General features: G+C 44.4%; 1 protein-coding gene across 3 annotated transcripts; it reads left to right on the forward strand.

Annotated features, from left to right (window-relative positions):
* The first annotated feature begins 913 nt into the window (after positions 1 to 913).
* RUSF1 (RUS family member 1) lies at positions 914 to 21,188 on the forward strand. 3 transcript variants are annotated; one of them, XM_087714076.1, is made up of 15 exons: positions 914 to 1,100; positions 2,342 to 2,504; positions 3,533 to 3,610; positions 4,325 to 4,439; positions 6,030 to 6,075; positions 6,797 to 6,829; positions 7,009 to 7,114; positions 8,218 to 8,319; positions 8,426 to 8,496; positions 8,678 to 8,862; positions 10,711 to 10,768; positions 11,041 to 11,111; positions 12,241 to 12,399; positions 16,864 to 16,941; positions 20,942 to 21,188. In XM_087714076.1, the coding sequence occupies exons 2-15, from the start codon at positions 2,355 to 2,357 to the stop codon at positions 21,034 to 21,036; spliced, it is 1,347 nt and encodes a 448-aa protein (XP_087570202.1). In that variant the 5' UTR covers positions 914 to 1,100; positions 2,342 to 2,354; the 3' UTR covers positions 21,037 to 21,188. The 3 variants fall into 3 exon arrangements, with proteins under 3 accessions (XP_087570202.1, XP_087570203.1, XP_087570204.1); XM_087714077.1 differs by having other exon boundaries at positions 2,347 to 2,504; XM_087714078.1 differs by lacking the exon at positions 3,533 to 3,610.
* The last annotated feature ends 9 nt before the right edge of the window (positions 21,189 to 21,197 follow it).

A 21,197-nucleotide genomic window follows, 5' to 3' on the forward strand; every position in this document is an offset into this window, starting at 1 on the left:
CCAGGATCAAAGGTTTAGTTTTTGCATTTGTGCTAAAGCCCATCAGGGAGCTTATTTATGTTAGACATTCTGTTAAAAGTTCCCTGAGGATGGGCTCCAGCACGAGTCCGAAAGCTTGGAAGATTAAACATCTGACCCCAGTGCCCAACCCAGATTGGATCCTGCAACATGAGCCTGGGACACACATATTTGCCTTCACCCCTATTTTTCCCCACCACAATAACCCTATGAGATAGATTCCGTTACAAAAAACAAAAACACAAATTTTCTGAGTGTCGCCCAGTGAGTTTTCATGAATGAAGGGGGATTTGAGCAGGGTCTTCTTCGACTTCAGTGCCATCACAACACCAAACTGATGGTTTAAATGTTAGGATGAGGATACAATTGGAGCTGGTAAAAAAAAAGTCACCAGAAAAAGGTGCCTGAATAGCAGGATCAACTCTTTTTTTTTTTTTAAATGAGCATATGGTTTCAAGCTCATTTTTATAGGACTTCAATTTATTCCACATCAGATCTGGGTTCACTTAATGGATGTTTATTAGATTTTTTTATATTAGGCTTATTTTTTCTGTGGATTTCTGAGACCCTTAAAAGCTGTCTCAAATATTTTAAATGTGAAGTGCCAATGCTTTTCTTTGTTGTAAGCATCTATTAGGGATGTTTAATACATACACTTTTAACGGAGTTTTCTTCCTTTACTCTCAATTTTGATCCATCAGCCTCATCTGTAGCTATGGAAAAAAAAAGAAAATTATATATAGAGATGTGAAGTCATAATTCAAGTTTTTCAATTAAACTAAACGGATAGTCAGAAGACTACATTTCCCAGAGATCTCTAAAAGAAGAAGGCGCGACACTTAAATGAAGCCGGGTTTACAATTTGGCCGTGTTCTCTGGTTCCCCCCGCTGGACGAAAGCAATGTCTACGCTGCCAGCTGGAGACGCTTTTATGGCTACATTTCTGAATTAAAGACGTGGCGAAATGTCTCTTTAGGGGAAGGGAACTGCATTGCTTGGCTATATTTTAACTTCTTCTGGGTTCCCAACTCAAATTCAAACAGGAAAGACGCGGACTGTCGTCTTCATCACTTCTGCAAAAGGTTTTTTTCTTCTTTTCTTCCTATCTCTCACGATTCTTTGGGAAACCGACATTTTACGTGTAAAGCTTTTACGGTCTTTAGGGGGTGGAGGAAGCTGTTGCATGCAATATATCTGAATGCATTTTATTGTGCATTTATTTACATTTTTCCTTCCAAGTCTTATTAAAGTTCAGTGGGTCTTCAAGGTAAATAGATTTAGAATGCCTGGATGAAACCTTTAGAGACGCGTCATTAATGTTTTTTATTTAAATGGAGTTCTCAAGATAGCAGCAGCACTTAAGACTTATATATGGCTCTTTACAACCCTCTCCAAACAATTTACTGAGTCCACATTTTTGAAAGATGAGGCATCTTCCTACCACATTGGGGTTCCGGAGGGTAATTTAAAAAATCACAAAACTGTGCTTCTTGGCAGAGGATATGTGTGTTCAGAAACCAGATGCTGAAAATGCCTGTTTGTGTTGAATATTGTAATTGTCACATTGATCCTTTGTTTGTGCACTTCCAAAAGACTAAGTGAGATCTTTTAGGGGGTGGCTAAAGTACAACTTCTCGCAGTTTTCGAATGGTGTGACCAATGGTGAAGGGTGAAGCAACATAACCACATACTGTTCAATTTCAGCAACTTTAAAATATGTGGATTTCTACTCCCAGAATTCTCCAGCCAGGTTAGGGAATTCTGGGAGTTGAAGTCCACACATCTTAAGATTGCTGTGATTTAAAAACACTGATCTATTTACTTTCCACTTCTCCTTCCCTGTTATAAAAAAAAATAGGTGCAACCACGAACATACCATTTATATAATTAAATAGATAGAAAATTATCCAATTAAAGGCATTGACCACAAGTGGAAAGATTTTAGCTTTTATTTCTTTATTTGTTTTATATGGCCACCCATCTCTGACTCAGTATGCCTAACAATATTAAAAAGTAAATAAAAACAAATACATAGACACATGCACCTTATATATGAGGGTATGTAGATATCTATATGTACATTTATGCAAACTTTCCAGATTTCTTGAGAGATTAGCCTCTTTTTTGGAAAGGATCTTGTAAAATATTGTCTTGCATGATCTAGTTCAGGGGTCCCCAAACTTGCCATCTTTAAGAATTGTGGACTTCAATTCCCGCAAATCTTAAGGTTGTCAAGTTTGAAGACCTCTGATCTAGTTAGACAATGATCTCATTTTTTTCTGAGTTATAATGGCACTTGATTAATGCTGCATATTTTTAAAAGTTCAGGCCCAGTCATGACTGACATGGAAATTCAGACACTTTGCACAGAAAGTTACGGCTCTCGATCGGCTCGGCGTTACCAGGCCCTCCCTAATGGAAAGCTAAGCTCTGTGGCAGATGCCTCTGAAGCCTGGCACTTTCGTTCACTCCATCATATCTTCATGGTAAGTAAGCTGTTCTGGTTAAAAAAAAAAAGGTTTAGAGCAGAGGTTCACAACCTTGGCAACTTTAAGTTACGCAGACTTGAACTTCCATGTTGGCTGGGCAATTCTGGGAGTTGAAGTCCACCCGTCTTTAAAGTTGCCAAGGTTTGGAAACATTAAGTTTAAAGTTTAGAGAGCTGCTTGACAGTGAGGGATGCACAAATGATGATTGACTTAATTAGAAATAGATATAGTAGATCTGATCCTCTCCAGCCATACTTCTAATAATTTTCTCATTATGTCCCCAAAGAATCTTACAATTTCACTTTTTTGTAGAGGTCTCCGAGTGGCAGTTGTGGCTTTCAGGAGTCCCAGGTTCTCAGGTTACACAACTAGGATTCAAATAATTATTTTAAGATCTTGGTGAATATGGCCACACGTCCCCGTCCCCCCCCCCACATCTAATAAATGGATGCTGATCAGCTGAGACACCCTTTTCTCTTGGACTTTTCATTGGCTGTAGGATTTGACGAGACCATTGCTGGGCCAATGGCAGGTGAGCCAGAGATATTTGATCAAGCAGAAGAAATTAATCAGTGCAGCCCTTAATTGGGGAAGAGAATGGATATCACTTGTCTGAATAATACCATATTCAGACAATTGGATATCCATGAGGACCCAGATTGTTGGGGGCAATATGCTGACTCTCTGTAAACCGCTTAGAGAGGCCTGAAAGGCCTATGAAGCGGTATATAAGTCTACTGCTATTGCTATTGCTATTGCTATTTGTCTGGTGTAGGGTTTCCTGCTAAGCAGGGGGTTGGACTCGAAGACCTTTAAGGTTCCTTCCAAGTCTGTTTTTCTAGTCTAGTCTAGTCTAGTCTAGTCTAGTCTAGTCTAGTCTAGTCTAGTCTAGTCTAGTCTAGTCTAGTCTAGTCTAGTCTAGTCTAGTCTAATGCAAGCAGATTAACAGAATTGAGAGGGGATCTATGGGCAGAAATTGGGTGGGTCAGAAGGAAGAAGGTGCTCACACTTTCTCTTTCCTGCAGTCCATCTTCCTGCCCCAAGGTTATCCTGAAAGTGTGAGCACGGACTACCTCGCCTACCAGTTCTGGGACACCATCCAGGTGAGGGAAAGGCTCCTTTCTGAGGGGCAGGGCTGCTCTCTTTCCATGGGATCCATGAAGCTCAAACTTTCCTTCCCTTCTCACCCAGTAAGGCAGCTTCTCTGTTTTGCTATCTGTAGAAGAGCAAGTTTTTGAACAGAGGGCTTATTTTGACTGAATCTTTGGGGGTGGGTAGGTTTTTGGGGTCTGTGAGCTAGGAGGAACCCAGGTGATGAAGGCAGAACAAGAAGCAATGGGTGGAAACTTATCAAGGAGAGAAGCAACCTAGAACTAAGGAGAAATTTGCTGACAGTTGGAACAATTAATCAGTGGAACAACTTGCCTCCAGAAGTTGTGAATGCTTCAATACTGGACATGCGTACTGCTTCCCGCTGGGCAGCTAATTTTGGTGTCTCTGCCATGCATGCTGGAGGGGGAAAGGGGGGCACAAGTAGGAGACATACACACATGCGTAGGGGGTGAGGGGAGAGCGCAGGGGGGCAGCATGCCCCCCCCAGTACACATGCATGTGCTTTCACACACGCATGTCCACTTTCGGCACATGACAACAAAAAGGTTAGCCATATTTGGTAGAGGGTCTCCTGCTTGAGCAGTGGATTGGACTAGAAGATCCCTTTCAACTCTTATGGTGATGGAACTGGACCTAGAGGATTCCTTATCTTGTTCCAACTGTTGCCCTTTCTCTCTTCCTCATCCCCCCCCATCAACCTGCAGGCCTTCGCAAGCAGCATCACAGGGACACTGGCCACCCAGGCAGTGCTGAAGGGGGTGGGGGTCGGGGATGAGACCTCCACCGTCGCAGCTGCCACTGTCACATGGATTCTGAAAGGTGGGCCTTGCTTGAATTTCTCTGGGCCTTTCCTTCTCTTGATGGAAGGCCTTTCTCCACCAGCTTCCTCATTTGTATTCTGGTGCTACTTCCATTGCCAAGTCCTATTTCTTGTGCCGCCAGATTCCCTGGAGAGACCTCTTTGTCTCTCCTAATCCTCACTTAATGTAATAGACTCCCAAGGCTGTAGCTGTTCTGACCCTAGGCTTCCCCAAAAAGCACAAAGCAGATTCTTGGTCCCGACAAAAACTCATTTTAACAAATATGAATTCCATTCCTTCACATTCAGCAAAGGCCTGGTAAACAATCAAAGGTGAATTTATGACCACAAACCTTTTCTAGCTTGAAAAGCTGCCGTGTAAATATTTCTCAAATGAGGTGCTTGGCACACAGTCTCTGAGGTTCACGGACAGATCTTCACACTCCTGAAACGAATGAGTGAACAAATTGTTTCCTGAAAAAGCCCGCTCACTCCTCTTTTATTTCCCTATGGGAGGGGCCATTCACTGTACACCTGTGGCTTTACTCCCAAGTCAACCCTGATTTCTTAGCTGTTTTTTTCTTCTGGCAGCTCTGCACATGCGCACACTGGGAACAGGCTCCAGCTGTTCCTCGGCCTCATTGCTGTCTAGTTCCGAAGGCAAGCGAGAACTGTCAGATGGCCCTGGCCCCATCTCTGCCTCTGATGCAGATCCCCCATCTAGCCTTCCCCAGCCTCCAGGACTGGCCCATGTGCCTCCACAACCTCCTCACTGTCTGACTCTGCTGCCAGCTCTACTGGCCTCTGACGGACTATAACAAACAGTAGCAGATTCATCCCTCTTCTTCCTTGATACACAACATTACTGTAGTAGGTTCTCCAATATTCATCATGGTTTATTTTAATTCTTGTTTACTTTTGAGCAGGCCAACCTAATCTAAGTCCTAAACATTGCTTTACAAACAACTATGTTCACACAAAACACTAAACCCTGAATATTGCTTTACAAACAACTGCCTGGTTTGCATCATTGTTAAATCAAAATTCCTATTTCATTATGAAGCAGTCAACTTGTGAATCCAGGTTGAATTTGGTGAAGATGATTGAAATAGTAAATAGTTAATTATCCACGAATGTTAAATCCAGAAGCTACTTATTGCATGATTTGCCTGTCAGGCAAATAAAACACAAATGATTTATTTATTAAATTTATCTGCCACCCTTCTCACTTTTGAAGCAACTCTGGGGTTATTGTGCCATTTACATGATGATTAATTGATTGATAAAGTTGATTTAAAGTCGAATAAATGTGCTGGGAATGATGGCTGATTAGATCTCAATTCCTTCAAATAATTGTTCCTTATGTTTGAGCAAGCATACAACAAAGCTGTGGTGTTTAAACAATTAAACTGCTTGCATAGAATCTTATTTCAGTTGGGCCTGGAGTCCCTGAAGCCATGTTGGTCTCAGTTTAAGCCCCTCCTACTTTCTTCTCCTCTAGATCTACTAACCCCGGTCTCAAACTTTCTCAGAATTCTCTCTTCATGTTACTTTTGCATTTTCTTACTCTACCCTGAGTTGCCATGCAAACCATGTCTCTTCTGTGACAGATGGAACAGGAATGTTGGGCCGAATCGCTTTCGCTTGGAGCAAGGGGTGAGTCCTTCTCTCCTCACCTTGGATGGGGCTATTCATGTTTCATCTATTGCCTTCTTTTTCCCTTAAGAATTCAAAATGGCATCTATGAATCACACATCCCCCCTCAGTAGATGCCTTACCACACCACAACCAACTCTCCACAACCAACTCTCCACAGCCAACAGTCCACAGCCAACACTCCACAGGACAATGGCTAATTTGCTGTGGGACAACTTGCTACGGAACAAAGTTACACTAATATCAAAGAAATGGTGGAATAGAATAATTAAAGAAAGGACGCAAAGGAAGGGACAAAATGAAATGTGAATGACAAAAATTAAGATAATGTTTTATTTATTTTAAATCAGTGTTTCTCAACCTTGGCAACTTGAAGATGTCCGGACTTCAACTCCCAGAATTCCCCAGCCAGCATTCGCTGGGAGTTGATTCTGGGAGTTGAAGTCCGGACATCTTCAAGTTGCCAAGGTTGAGAAACACTGTTTTAAATAATTACATTGAACTGTTAAATTGTCCCGTGGCGAGTTGGCTTTGGTGAGTTGGCCATAGCGAATTGTCCCATTCCATCCTGGGAAGTGAGTTGAGAGCTAGTGATGGGCCTAAATCAGCCCAGGAAGTTTGAAAGATAAGTAGGGATGTGAATCTGTGATGCTAGTTCCTCACCTGAACTTGATCTTTAAACCCTATTACTTCCTTGCTTGTTTTCTCTCTCTTTTTCCAGGAGCAAACTGGATTGCGATGCTAAGCAGTGGAGGTAAAGAGAGATAAGGCCCTTCCTTCAGTTTTGACTTCCAATTAATAGATCTCATGCCCAGTCTTAGGTACACATTCATACATTATCACAGCCGGGCATTGTACCCAAAAGGTACGCTTGGGGTGGGCTGATTTATTTCTAACCTTAACCGAGTGGCTTTTTCAATACCACCGTTTTAGACTCTTTGCCGATGTGCTCAACGATGTAGCCATCTTCATGGAGATCGTGGCACCAGCTTTCCCAGCATGCTTTACTCTCATTGTCTGCACTAGTGGCTTTTTCAAGGTAAAAAAGCAAGAGAGTGCAGAAAAGGGGAGAGGGCCATACAAGGTAGTCCTCGACGTACGACCACAACTGAGCCCAAAATTTATGTTGCTAAGTGAGACATCTGTTAAGTTAAGTTTGCCTCATTTTACGACTTTTCTTGTCATAGTTGTTCATAGTAAATCACCGCAATTGTGAATGTAATAGCATGGTTGCTAAATGAATCTGCCTATCTACTTGTCAGAAAGTCACATAGAATAGAATGAAGTGGAGTGGAATGAGATGGGATAGGATAGGATAGGATAGAATTCTTTATTGGCCAAGTGTGATTGGATACATAAGGAATTTGTCTTTGGTGCATATGCTCTCAATGCACATAAAAAGACAAGATACATTGACCAAGAATCATAAGATACAACACAATGAGTCTTAGGGTACAAATAAGCAATCAGGAAACAATATCAATATAAATATTAAGGATACAAGCAACAAAGTTACAATCATGCAATCATAAGTGGGAGGAGATGGGTGACAGGAATGATAAGAGGACTAATAGAAATAGTAATGCATCCTTAGTCAATGATTTGACAGTGGTGAGGGAATTATTTGTTTAAGAGAGTGATGGCATTCAGGGAAAAAAACCATCTTTGTGTCTAGTTGTCCTGGTGTGCAATGCCCTGTAGGGTTGTTTTGAGGGCAGAAGTTGAAACAATTTATGTCCAGGATGCGAGGGGTCTGTAAATATTTTCACGCCCCTCTTTTTGACTCGTGCAGTGTACAGGTCCTCAATGGGAGGCAGGTTGGCAGTAATTGTTTTTTCGGCAGTTCTGATTATCCGTTGAAGTCTGCGTCTGTCTTGGTGGGTTGCAGAGCCAAACCACACAGTTACGGAGGTGCAGATGACAGACTCAACAATCCCTCTGTCGAACAGAATCAGCAGCTCCTTGGGCAGTTTGAGCTTCCTTAGTTGGCGAGGACTACCTTGTATTAAAGTGGCGCGAAAGCAGCAGACTGAGGTCTCTGCAGTGGGGAGACCAAATCTGGTGGGATGGTTGTGGAGACCATGACAGTTTCAACCGTGTTTCTCTTCTGCTCTGTTCCCTTCTGTCTTCTCTTGGTGTCAGTGCATTGTGGGTGTAGCCGGAGGGGCCACCCGTGCAGCTCTCACCATGCACCAAGCCCGCCGGGACAACATGGCGGATGTATCAGCCAAAGATGGAAGCCAGGTGAGATGCGAAATTAAAGAGGCAACACCCGGCCCCTGGCTTGGCCAAGTGGAGATCTAAAACCAACTTCCTTCTAACCTTTCCCCATCTTTCTCCCGTCATGTAGGAGACCTTAGTCAATTTAGCTGGCCTAGTCTTCAGCCTTTTCCTGATTCCTCTTGTAGCGGACAATCTTTCGTGAGTTAAATGCTGTTTTTTCCATTCTCTCTCTCTCCCTGTGCATGTATGTAGGCCAGGCTGATTGTGGAATACAAAGATTGAAGGAATGGAATGGCGAGGGAGGGGAAGCGGAGAGATGGGAAAAAATAAAATTAGGAATGAGAAACCTTCTTTTCAATTCTCCTTCTCTTTCCTTCAGCCTCACCTATGCCTTCTATGCTCTCTTCACCGTCCTCCACCTCTATGCCAACTATCAAGCAGTGCGGGCAGTTTGCATGGAGACTCTTAACCGCGCCCGGCTCCACCTGGTCCTGCAGCATTACTTGAAGCGGGAAGAACTTCCCAGTCCTGCTGTCATCAATCCTCAGGAGCCCCTTCTGCTAGGTATCTGAGGTCTCGTGATCCCAGGGATCTTAAGGCACCATGTCCAATGTATTGACAGTATGAACTACATTAGTGATGGGCTGGTTTTTTAAAAATGGTTATCGATAGCTGGGTGTGTCATTTTCCAGTTCCTAGGAGTGCAAGAGATATTATGAGGAAGGGAGGTTTACCTCAATCTGATTTTAGAAAGAAAGAATAGATTTGTTCGTGTTTTCATTTGCCAATAGGCCAATGGAGCAATTCAGATGAGAATCATGGGTGGGAATTTGCCAATACAGGGTAGGATCAGCAGTTGTGAGCTGCAAGAACCACTTGATGGCAGCAAAGCTGCCACCTAGAGTCGTTTCAATAGGAGATGGGCAGCAAATCATCCTCTTCATTTAACGACCCCATAATCCCTTGCAGGGTTGAGTCTGGGCAACTGAATGGAGCTAGCAGAGTGTTTTAATGGCCAGATGCCCTTCCTGTTGCCATTGCGGAGTTATGTTCAGCAGATATATTCTCAGTGTGCCTAGAGAGAGAAATATCTGCCTCTACCTAGGAACGAACACAGATATTTCTATCTCTGGGCACACTGGGAATATAATATATAATTCCACATTGGCGACAGGAATTAATAAATACAATATGAGGGTTTTTGTGCTGCCATCTAGTGGTCATCAGACATTCTGCAGCCATGGTTGATAAATCCAAAATGTTCTACTTTTTGATGGAAACCATGAAAGTTCTGTAAAAGGTTTTCTGGGCACACGTGAGTAGCTATTTTGATAGTGAGAGAAGTAAGAATTATTCCTGTAAAAGTTAGAGCAATGGTAATGCCATATTTAGCCTCCAAGTAACCTAAGACACTTTACTGGAATATTAAGTAACACATTGCGCAAGAATGTTCTCTGTAGTTAAAATAACAAGATTGTTTTGCACATTCTGGTTAAAGATAGTTGGCAGGTCACAACAAAATAGTTGGCTGGTCACAGAAGATAGCTGGCAGGTCAAGCTGTCTAGTTATCACGCTAAAAGTAATAATGCTGACTATAGTTGCAGCTGCTAAAGAGGTTGGGGAATATGCCAGAAGGGATGGAAGTTACGGGAACAGGACCTTTACCTAACCAGAATTTAGCCAATAGGATGAGTAGACAGCAACAAGGTCGAGCTTCTGAAAATGTATATACCGTATTTTTCAGACTATAAGACGCACCGGAGTATAAGACACACCATGATTTTGAAGAGGTAAATTTAAAAAAAAAAGTTTTTGCACTCTGCAGGCCCCCCCAAGCCCTCTGCATGCCTTGTTTTTTGCAAAAAAAAAGGGGGGGCACACAGGGCTTTGGGAGGTTTGTAGAGTGCTCCTGGCAGCTGGAGGGGGGGGGGGGATGAGTAAAACCAGCCAGTTTTCTGCTCATTTTTGCCCTTCCCAGCCCCCAAGAGCACTTTGCAAGCCTCCCAAACCCTCTGCACAGCCATTTTTGCAAAGGCGACAGGGTTTCGGTAGGCCAAAAATGCTGTATTCAATGTATAAGGCACACTCAGATTTTCACCCTCTTTTTTGGGGGGAAAAAGGTGTGTCTTATACTGCAAAAAATATGGTAAGTATCATGTATTTCTATGGAAGATGTCCTCCTTGGCCCCGCCATTTGAGCATGGAAGTCCCTTTTGCAAAAGCTCAATAAAGCTCTTATTATTGTTCAGCTGTGTCCTGGTAATTTCACACCTAAAGGGTTAACCCCTAAGTGTTAATTTCACAGGTAGGGATGGAGTTCATGCTCTACCACATAGCCAAGGCTTCTACTGAACGTTTGGTCAGCATTATTTGAATCAAGGGTGGTGACTCATACCAATTTTTCAATGTAGGGTTTTGGCAGCAGCTCAAGGTAACTCTTGGGGCTCCTCTTCACACAGTGACCTCCAGGTGAGTTTCCTCCCGCATTCTGAGGAAGCTGAATGCATGATTTAGCCTTTTAAAGTTGAGCTTTGATTTGAGCTGTGAAAAAAAAAAAAGCAAATGGAGCATATTTTGGGGGGATTTTAAAATGCTAAGAAACTGGCACTGAAAATGCAAAAAAAATTTTCTCAGTGCTGAAAATATTCTTTGGGAAACTGACAAGAGGGTCTCCTCCCAGCCTCAAAGCATCCTTCTTTAACTTTTGTTACTCCTATGTTTTTTCCTCCCATCCCCATCAGTGTTGCTGACTTCCAGAAAGCTCTTGAAGGCAACACTTCAAATTACCTAATTTTCTTCAACCAACCAGCAGGTGCGTATGTGATCTTAATGTAGGAAAGGTTGCAAAGTTAACCGACCGCAAGTTCTTATAGAACAATTTTTTGGCATGGAGGACAGGTGTGGCATGGCGGATAGTCCTGAGCTGGGATAAGGGAGACCTGAGATGAAACGTCCCTTGGGCAGTTTATTCGAATTTGGGCCAATCAACATTTCTTAATCCCAGCAACCTCGTGGAATGATTGAGTGGAAACAGGTGAAATTCAGCAGGTTCTGACAGGTTCTGGAGAACCGGTAGTGGAAATTTTGAGTAGTTCGAAGAACTGGCATATACCACCTCTGGCTGGCCCCAGAGTGGGGTGAGAATGGAGATTTTGCAGTATCCTTCCACTGGAGTGGGATGGGAATGGAGATTTTGCAGTATCCTTCCCCTGGAGTGGGAAGGGAATGGAGATTTTATAGTATCCTTCCCCTGGAGTGGGGAGGGAATGGGGACTTTGCAGTATCCTTCTCCTGGAGTGGGGAGAGAATGGAGATTTTACAGTATCCTTCCCCTGGAGTAGGGAGGGAATGGAGATTTTACAGAATCCTTCCCCTGGAGTGGGGAGGGAATGGGGACTTTGTAGTATCCTTCCCCTGAAGTGGGGAGGGAATGGAGATTTTACAGTATCCTTCCCCTGGAGTGGGGAGGGAATGGAGATTTTACAGTATCCTTCCCCTGGAGTGGGGCGGGAATGGAGATTTTACAGTCTCCTTCCCCTGGAGTGGGGAGGGAATGGGGATTTTGCAGTATCCTTCCCTTGGAGTGGAGAGGGAATGGGGATTTTGCAGTATCCTTCCCCTGGTGTGGGGTGGGAATGGGCATTTTGCAGTATCCTTTCCCTGCCATGCCTACCAAACCACGGCCACAAATCTGTAGGAAAATAATTTGAATTTCACCATTGAGTGGAAACTGTTGAATTTACCTTTGTTACAATATTTAAATTTAAAGCTGGAGCAGTAGGGTTGTGCAATGAGCCAGAACACACAGCTGTGAATGTTTGGTTGAAGATTGATGGCTCCTGTGTTAGGCAATCTACATTATGATTAGTTGCTGTGGATGTGGAGGGGGAAATTTATATATTGGACCCTGTCTATATATTGACCTCTGTCCTCCTCTGTAGGGGTAATCTCTATCATACTCCATCGGCAAGCAGACAGTGTTGATGTGATTAAAGCCTACACACACGCCCTTCTTCTAGAGGTCTTACTGCATCAAGATGTGGAAACCTATACCTTGGAAAGAGGCTCCCTCCTGAGTTTGCAACATCAGTTATGTAAAGGTGATGACCTGGGAAGTGAATGTGGAGGAAGAAATGAACTGGGACTGGGGATAGGGGGAGAATCTGGAGGACTCGTTATAGCTTGGTGGGACTGGAAATTAACACCCCGGGTTCCTTTTCTGGCATGTCTCATTAGAAGGGACTGAGACGAACATCTCTTTTTTCGATCCTGGTTGTCAATTAGGAGGGGTAGCTCTTTTAGTCCAGCACATTAGACATAGTCCTCGACATACGACCATAATGGAGCCTGGACCATTCTACAGTGCTGTGTAATAGAATAATAGAATAGAACAGCGATGGCTAACCTTTTTGCCAAAAAGTGTGCCAAAAGCAGGGGGAGCGCAGTGGAGTCGTACGCGGGCGTGCCCACACCTATAATTCTACATGTGTGACACACACAAACACCGTGGATGTGCACGCAACTCCCCACCCTCCCCTGCTTTTTGCACGCGATGGACCAGTTTTTCACCCTGCCCAGCCTCCAGATGTTTTCCTGAAGTCTTCGGAGGGTGAAAACCGGACCAATGCGCAAACCGGAAATCTGTTCCCAAACTTCCGGTTTGTGCTTTGGGTTATTTTTCGCCCCCGGAGGCTTCAGGGAAGTCTCCAGGGGGTGAAAAACGGGTTAAAACGAAGGCTGAAGTGAGCTGGCCAATGTGCGCATGTGCTCTGGAGTTGATAGGGCAACGCATCGCCAATGTTCCCTCTAATTTTTTTTCAGTGTGGGCGGAAAAGTATAGTGTTTGAGCAGCACATTTTCATGCTTGAGCACCTGAATTTTTTTCACAGTTGTCACTCAAGACAACAACGAAATCAGTGTTATATCAAATCAAACTAACAAAATTTTAAAACGAATAAAATTGTAAACGAATAAATTTAGAAATATTTGTTCAAAAGCAAACTTACTACAATTATCTTTTCAAATTCATTTTGGATTAAATAAAAAAGAGCTTTGAAATGAATATATAAATTGCACTTAATACTGGTAATATTAAAATAGTAAATGTTTGATATACTTCATTTTAATGAATTTCACTTTATATACTTCATTTTAATGTGTTATATGCAATTTGCTATTTTAAATGAGTAAAATGATTAAAATCCCCATGCATAAAGTCTCATTTACATCTAACAGTTTTCTTCCATCATTAATTTGTAAACTCAAGGATTTATTGCCTGTCTGTTCAACAGTGCTTGCTAATTGTTTAAAAAATTGTGGCAATTTGTTACTCTCTATACAGGTGGTTTCAGTAACCTACTACTCTGGGAGACAATTCTGTATATAACTAGTGATAGTAACTAGTGACCCAAAATATCCAACAAAATTGCACAGATAAAATGACAGATAGGAAGTTTAATTAGCTTAAAAGCAAAAATATTCTCAATGACTTTGAAAATTCCAATGAGTTATCCAATATTACGTGATTACACTTGACCGGTTGGAGACTCAATGATAGCTGAGATTGCAGCCAGGAGAGGTAGAACAAGGAAGATTTTCTTTGAAAGAGAGAGGTGCACAAGGAAACAGACCCTGCTTCCTGCATTTGGATTCCGTGGCACACGTGCTCTAGGTGGGAGTTTAGGATTGCTGCCGCGCCGCCCTGGATTTGCCAATGCGAGCCTCAGGTGGCTAGCCTCGAGAGAAATGGCGGCAGTGAGCCTCCTGTCTTTGCTTTCTACCTCATTGTGGACGCGTAGAAAGCGAAGGCAGGAGGCTCACTGCCACCGTTTCTCTCGAGCGTGGGTTGCTCTATGCGGAGCAACCCACGCTTGGCTTAGTTGGCTCGTTCTTGGTTCGCGACCAGCCCGCACCCCTTGTGGGCTTTTATGTGTTAATCAAGGCACAGATGCTGGAGAGGAAGGGAAGCCGGCTGCTTTCACACTACGATTATCTCAGAGGCTGAATTAATCACATGGGTCAGAAAGACACGGAACTTTCTTTCAGCGAATTTCGGCCAATCATTCCCTCCCCCTCCCCCATCCAATGAGGCAAATTTAGCCCTCTTAAACTTGTGGGAAGGCAGCTGTGGGTAATGTTCCCTCTAAATAGTTGCTCCAGGAAGCCCGAGCCACCTCAAATCCTCAACCCAGTCACTTCGCTGCCCTGCTGCACCTCAAGACTCCTGTTTAGCTGGAGCGGGTTTCAATCGCGATTGTGCGGCTGCTCTGCAGACTGCAGTCCGTGTCTGGCAAACGACACCGCGCAGCAGTTGGAAACTGCTGTGTGGTGTTTACTTTCCATGTGCGCGGTTGCGCACCCACGCAGCTTAGAGGGAACATTGGGCCTCGCATGTCCTAACAAATGGTTCTGCGTGCCACCCGTAGCACGCGTGCCATAGGCTTGCCATCACGGAAATAGAATAACTTTATCGTCACTTTGAATGTACACTAATCGGCATACATGAAAATGAAATCTCGTTGCCTACAGCTCTCAAAGGGTCACCATCTCCAATATACCCCACATAAACAGGACACAATAAATAAATACAAAATTATGCACATACCCACATATATTATATGACAGAGAGAAATAGTCTAGTAAGGCTAGACCAGTGATGGCGGATCTATTTTGACTGCCATGCCAAAGTCGGGGGGAGCACAGGAAGGGTTTGTGCGCCGGCGTGCCACACCCATAATGCTATGCGTGTGATGCCCCCTGGCACATATGTGCATGACCAGCGAACCCCCCCCCCCTGCTTTTGCCATGGTTTTTTCGCCCTCCCCAGGCTCCAGAGGCTTTCCCGAACTTCCAGTTTGCCATAGGATCGGTTTCTCACACTCCAGAGGCTTCAGCCTCCAGAGGGCGAAAAAAGGCCTCAAAAGAAGGCCGAAGCGTGCTCATGCGTGCTGGCCAGCTGGCAGAGCAACACCTTGTGTACCCTGAAAAATGGCTCCGCGTGCCATAGGTTCGCCATCATGGGGCTAGACTATACAATAGGCTGTGTTAGCGAAGCAGAACACGTTGTTTTATCACTCAGCCATGTGATGTGATTCTGGAAGCAGCTGCCATCTTCCCAGCTATTAGAATTTCATGCGGATGCTGGGAACATGGTGGCCACTTCCTGAATCACAACAAAAGAAAGCCATCTGTTCCAGCATTGTAGAAAGCGCCAGATCTGCTCCAATCATCCACCTCACCAGCTATCATCTATGACCGGGGTCTCCATCCTTGACAAGTTTAAGACTTGCAAACCTGGCTGAGGAACTCTGGGAGTTGGAGTCCACAAGCCTTAAATATGTCAAGGTTGGAGACCCCTTATTTATGATGAGCAACCTCCCTTTTCTCCCTGCCCCAAAGCGTTTGGGGTAGCCTGATGTAGATTCTTCTTCCCTAGCCCCCCCCTTCTTCGAAAAAGGTCTACCGGAGAGCAGCTGTGTCAGTTGGAAGGAATAAATTTGACCTGAGGGAAGTGGTTTCATTTGCAAGCCCCTTCTCAGCTGATTAGATATGAGGAAGGCAGGTGAAAACATCTCACTTGCAGAAGACTGTAGGGAAATATGAGGATGCATCTGCAGGGCTTCTAGCACTATTTATAGGTGGTTGTTGCTTAATGGCCATTCAAAGTTACAGTAGGACCTCCTCCCTCCCCCCAATGTTCCAGGTTCCATTATGGTTGTTTGTTGAGAACTACCTGTAATATGCTAGAATAACCCCCCAAAAAGCTACTGAGTCAATCCCAACGTAATGGCCACTATAGCACCCTGGTAGTCGTTCACCAAGGGATGTGGTGGCTTAGTGGTTAAGATGCTGAGCTTGTCAATCAGAAAGGTCGGCAGTTCGGCAGTTCGAATCCCTAGCGCCGCATAACGGAGTGAGTTCCCGTTACTTGTCCCAGCTTCTGCCAACCTAGCAGTTTGAAAGCATGTAAAAATGCAAGTAGAAAAAATAGGAACCACCTTTGGTGGGACGTTAACAGTGTTCCTGTTACCTGTTGACTTACAACCATCCATTTAGGACTGTTTGAAGTCACAACTGAAAAAAGTGACATATGACTGTTTTTCACATTTACAACCATTGCGGCATTCCTATGGTCACATGATCAAAATTTGAATGCTTGGCAACTGGCTCGTATTTATGACGGTGGCAGTGTCCTGGAGTCATATGATTACTTTTTGAGACCTTCTGACGTGCAAAGTCAATGGGGAAGCCAAATTCACTTAACTAACTTTAACAGCTGCAGTTATTCGCTTAACAACTGTGGCAAGAAACATCGTAAAATGGGGGCAAAACTCACCTAAATACTGTCTTGCTTAGCAATACAAATGTTGGGCTGATAGTTATGGCCATAGGGTGAGGACTAGCTTATAAATCTCCTACTTGTGTTCTCATTCTCTCTCCTGCAGTATTTGGAAAAAGTTGCACCGTTTCTGGCGACCTAACCTGTACCTTGTTTGTGCCTCGCATAAATATGCTGTGCATGAAGCTCTTCCTCATGTCCCGTCTTCCTTTTTCTGCTTTTTCAGAATCCAATAAAGAAGATCCCAGGATACATTCTGAAATGCATCAGTTCTTAGACAGGATCTTCCCGAAATTCCTGGCAGGTGCGTGGTGGAAATTTAGAAACTGAGTTTAGTTTAAATCCTGCATTTAGCACCAAGAAAATGCAAACCTCACTTTTCAAAATGTTTGTGAAGCCCATCTACGGCAGAGGTGGTATTTAGCAGGTTCTGACCAGTTCTGGAGAACCGGTAGTGGAAATTTTGAGTAGTTTGGCGATCCGGTAAATACCACCTCTGATTGGTCCCGCCCCATCTATTCTCTGCCTCTCGAGTCCCAGCTGATCAGGAGGAAATGGGGATTTTACAATATCCTTCCCCTCCTATGCCCACCACGCCACAACCACCACATCAAGCCCACCAAGCCACACCCACAGAACCGGTAGTAAAATTTTTTGGGATGTTTGGTTGTACAATTCAGTCAGGCTTGGTATTGTATTGATGGCCAGGGAGCACACATATTGGGGAGGGGGCTGAGGGTCTCAAGAGGATAGGATCATATTCATGTGGATGAAACCATCATTGGTGGGAATATTTTTTTGCGGGGGAGGGCTTTTGCTCTTTAATTGTGATAATGCCTGTTTTCATGCGTCTTCCACCTCAAAATAGCGGGAAACGATGCCATCAGCTTTTTAGCAGGTGATCAGAATAGCCTCCAGGAGCCACAAAAGTATCTTACATGACCTCTGAGGTCACACTGCCACTGTCCAGAACCTTCCTCCAGCACAATGAGTAACCCCTCCCAAATACCATGCCCTCCCTCCCCGTTTCATGGCAGCCGAAGCAACAGCAAAGCAGAGGCTGACATCCGGCCGTCCCCCGGGAAAAAGGCATTCAGGCCTGGAAACGAGAAAACACAAACAGACAAAACAAAAAAACAGAAGAGAAAAAGAGGGGAAGGGGAAGAAAAAGTCAAGGCTTGTCAGGATAAGCAGAATAAAACTGTCGAAGCAGTCGGGGAGCACGGACATGGGACTTGTCCACCCATTCGGTATGAGAGGGAGGAAAATGCTTCCAAGCCACTAGGTACTGTATCCAATTTCTCCTTCATCGGGAGTCCAATGTCTCACGAACCTCAAAATGTCGTTCACCATCAATCAATAGGGGAGGAGGTGGAGGGTCCACAGGCGGACGTAAAGAGGAGACACGAACAGGCTTAATGAGGTTAACGTGGAAAACTGGATAAACCCGGTTGAGATGCTTAGGCAGCTGCAAACGAACTGACACAGGATTGATGATCTTGATGATGGGAAACGGGCCCACGTACTTAGGTCCCAACTTCTTCGACTTTTGTGTAGTATGCAGGAACTTTGTGGACAAATAAACCAGGTCACCCTCTCTGTACTGGTAAGGATGCGCACGCTTCTTATCAGCCTGTTTCTTATGAGCACGATGCGCCACATCCAAAGTAGTAAGAGCTAAAGGCCAAACATGGCTCAAACGTTCGCTCCATTCAGAGACGGAAGCAACTTGTGGCTGTTCAAGGGGAATTTCAGGAATAGGAACAAAATCCTGACCATAAACGACACGAAAAGGAGTGAACCCAGTGCTGCTATGGACAGAATTATTGTAGGCCACTTCAGCGTGCAGCAACAAGTCCACCCAATCATCTTGTTGATAATTGATGAAACAACGTAAATATTGCTCCAGAACAGAATTAGTCCTCTCACAAGCCCCATTAGTCTGAGGGTGGTGGGCGGAGCTTAGGCCCTGGGCGGAGCCAATGCGTTTAAGAAATTCTTTCCAGAATGCAGAAGTGAACTGGACACCCCTATCGGAAATGATGCGATCAGCGGTTTCCCTTTCAATTTCTTCATCGCTTGCTTGCAAAGACATCTCCCTCGTTTCTTCTTGTAAGTACACCCCCCACGGAAGGTTGAAATCTCCTGGTGGGGTGCGAGTGAGACTTCGCTAACTGTCAGAACCTCTCCATTAGATAATTAGGAAAGAAAACCACGAGACTCCATTTGTAGAAATCAAGTGTACTTTTACTAATTATAAATGATTAAAGGCATAGCGTAGCGAAGTCTGATTATTTAGGCGCGAAAGCAATTGATATATAGAATAGCCCATTCCCCACCCTTTGGCATCACAGTTACAATCATAATTCTCTCAAGTGTCAGGTGTGAGATAACTTCAAAAGGCATCACGAAGATGGAATTTCGGTGCCGTTAGTCCTGGCGGGAATTTCCCACGCGTGCGTAGTCCGACAGGCAGCTGAACTCCAGAACCTTCCTCCAGCACAATGAGTAACCCCTCCCAAATACCATTCCCTCCCTCCCCGTTTCATGGCAGCCGAAGCAACAGCAAAGCAGAGGCTGACAGCCACCTCCACCCCTCCAAATGCTGACTAAAAGGGAAATATTTAGATAGTTTTTTCCTCAGCTTTTGCCACTTGGAGTTGTGTGGACTTCAACCCAATGGTGGGTTTCCATATTTTTTTTTACTACTGGTTCACTTGCGTACGTGCGCATTTGGATGCACGCAGGATGCTTCTGCTCATGCGCAGAAGCATCCGGGCAGGTGGGTGGAACCTCCCACCACCACTATTACCAGTTTGCCTGATCAGGGCCGAATCGGGAGCAACCCACTTCTGCTTACATAATTCTAGAAGTTGGAAGTCCATGCATCTTCAAGTGGTCCAGGTTGAGAAAGACTGATTAAAGCAGCCCTAAAGGACATCAAACGATTCCAGAGTTCTTTGAAGGTGTGAAATCATCCTTGTTCAAAGTTTTCCCCAGCACTCTGGGAGTGCTTCGCAGTGTCAGCCACAACTTTACACAGTTTTTCTTTAATTATAGCAGACACAGGTAAGTCCTTACTTACTCATCCTTTGTTCGGTGACTATTTGAAGTGATGACAGTGCTCAACATTGAGAGTTATGACAGGTCCTCAAAGTTGTAGGCGTTGTAGCATCTGGGATTCACGTGAATGTCATTTGCGACCTTTACTTCTGGCTTCTGACAAAGTCAACGGAGAAGCTGGCAAAAGCCACAAGTCACAGTGTGACATTGTGCCATATTTTTCTGAATATAAGACGCTCTGGAGTATAAGATGCGCCTTAGTTTTTGGGGAGGAAAATAAGAAAAAAAAATTTCTGCCTCTGCCTATCAACATCCATTGGTATTCATCTGGCTAGCGTCCTTAGCAAACAGCCTAATCAGCTTCAGCACATTAGTTTGCTGGTTGTGAGCATGCGCCTCGTTGGGGCTGATACGCAGTTTCAAAAACACAGCTGATCATCGCAGGGAACTGAATTGAGTAAAGCAGGTGGAGCACGGAAGTAGTCAGACAAGGCAACAGCAGTTCTGGGTTGCCATTTTGGCCTCCATGCCTCGTGTTTTCAGCCTCCAAATGCTCCATTTGAGACCCATTCAAGGCTGCGGGGATCGCCAAAGGACATTGCCGCTGATTGGATACACAGAGGCCAAAAATGGTGCGTGCAGAGGTCTAAAATGCAATAAGCAGAGGGCAAAAATGCAATGTGCAGAGGCGCCAATCGGCAACAATGTGTTCTGGCGATCTGCACAGCCTTGAACGGGGCTCAAATAGAGCGTTCAGAGGCCGAAAATGCAAGGCACAGAGGCCGAAAATGCAAGCCATAGAAGGGGTGATAGTCTGTGGGAATCCCTGTAGCCTGGAATAGGTCTAAAATGCGTGGAGGCTGAAGGGTGGAGACCATCGTGTGGGCCCGGCTATGTTCGATGTATAAGACACACCCAAATTTTCATCCTCATTTGGGGGGGGGGAAGTGCCTCTGTGTTGATTCACTTAATGACCATAGCCAGAAACTTCAAACTCCCATTGTAACTTGAATGCAATCACATGGTTTTTCAGTTTACAATCTAATTGCTTAGCAACAGGTTTGTTGGTCCCTATGGCAGTGGGTAAGTGAGGACTACTGTAGTTTTTAATTTCTAGTGCTGCTTTACACTTACGTCCCTTGCACTTTGACCCGAAAGGTATAAACCAAGGTGAGGGTGTGCAATGTTTATAGATACACCCAATCCTTTCTGTTCACTTTGGATTCCCCTGTTCTTCCAAGGACTGGCAGCCGCCGGATGGATAACTGATCGGAACCTTCTGGGCCCTGAGGAGTGGCGGATGGAATGGCTCAGTGCTGAGAAGAAAATGCTCTGATTCTGGAAGACTTTTTTTATGCCAGCAACCTGATTTATTCAATCCTAGAAAAGGAGGGGATAGTGGTTTCCTCGGAGTTGTCTTTTACAAAGGCAACAGGTGATTTCCTTAATTGTAAAATAAAGATGAGGTGCTGACAACATGAGACCTCACTTCTTTTC

This window comes from Thamnophis sirtalis, unplaced genomic scaffold (assembly GCF_051295495.1).
Source record: "Thamnophis sirtalis isolate CommonGarterSnake01/CBP01778 unplaced genomic scaffold, rThaSir2_p1.2 scaffold_4, whole genome shotgun sequence".
NCBI lineage: Eukaryota > Metazoa > Chordata > Lepidosauria > Squamata > Natricidae > Thamnophis > Thamnophis sirtalis.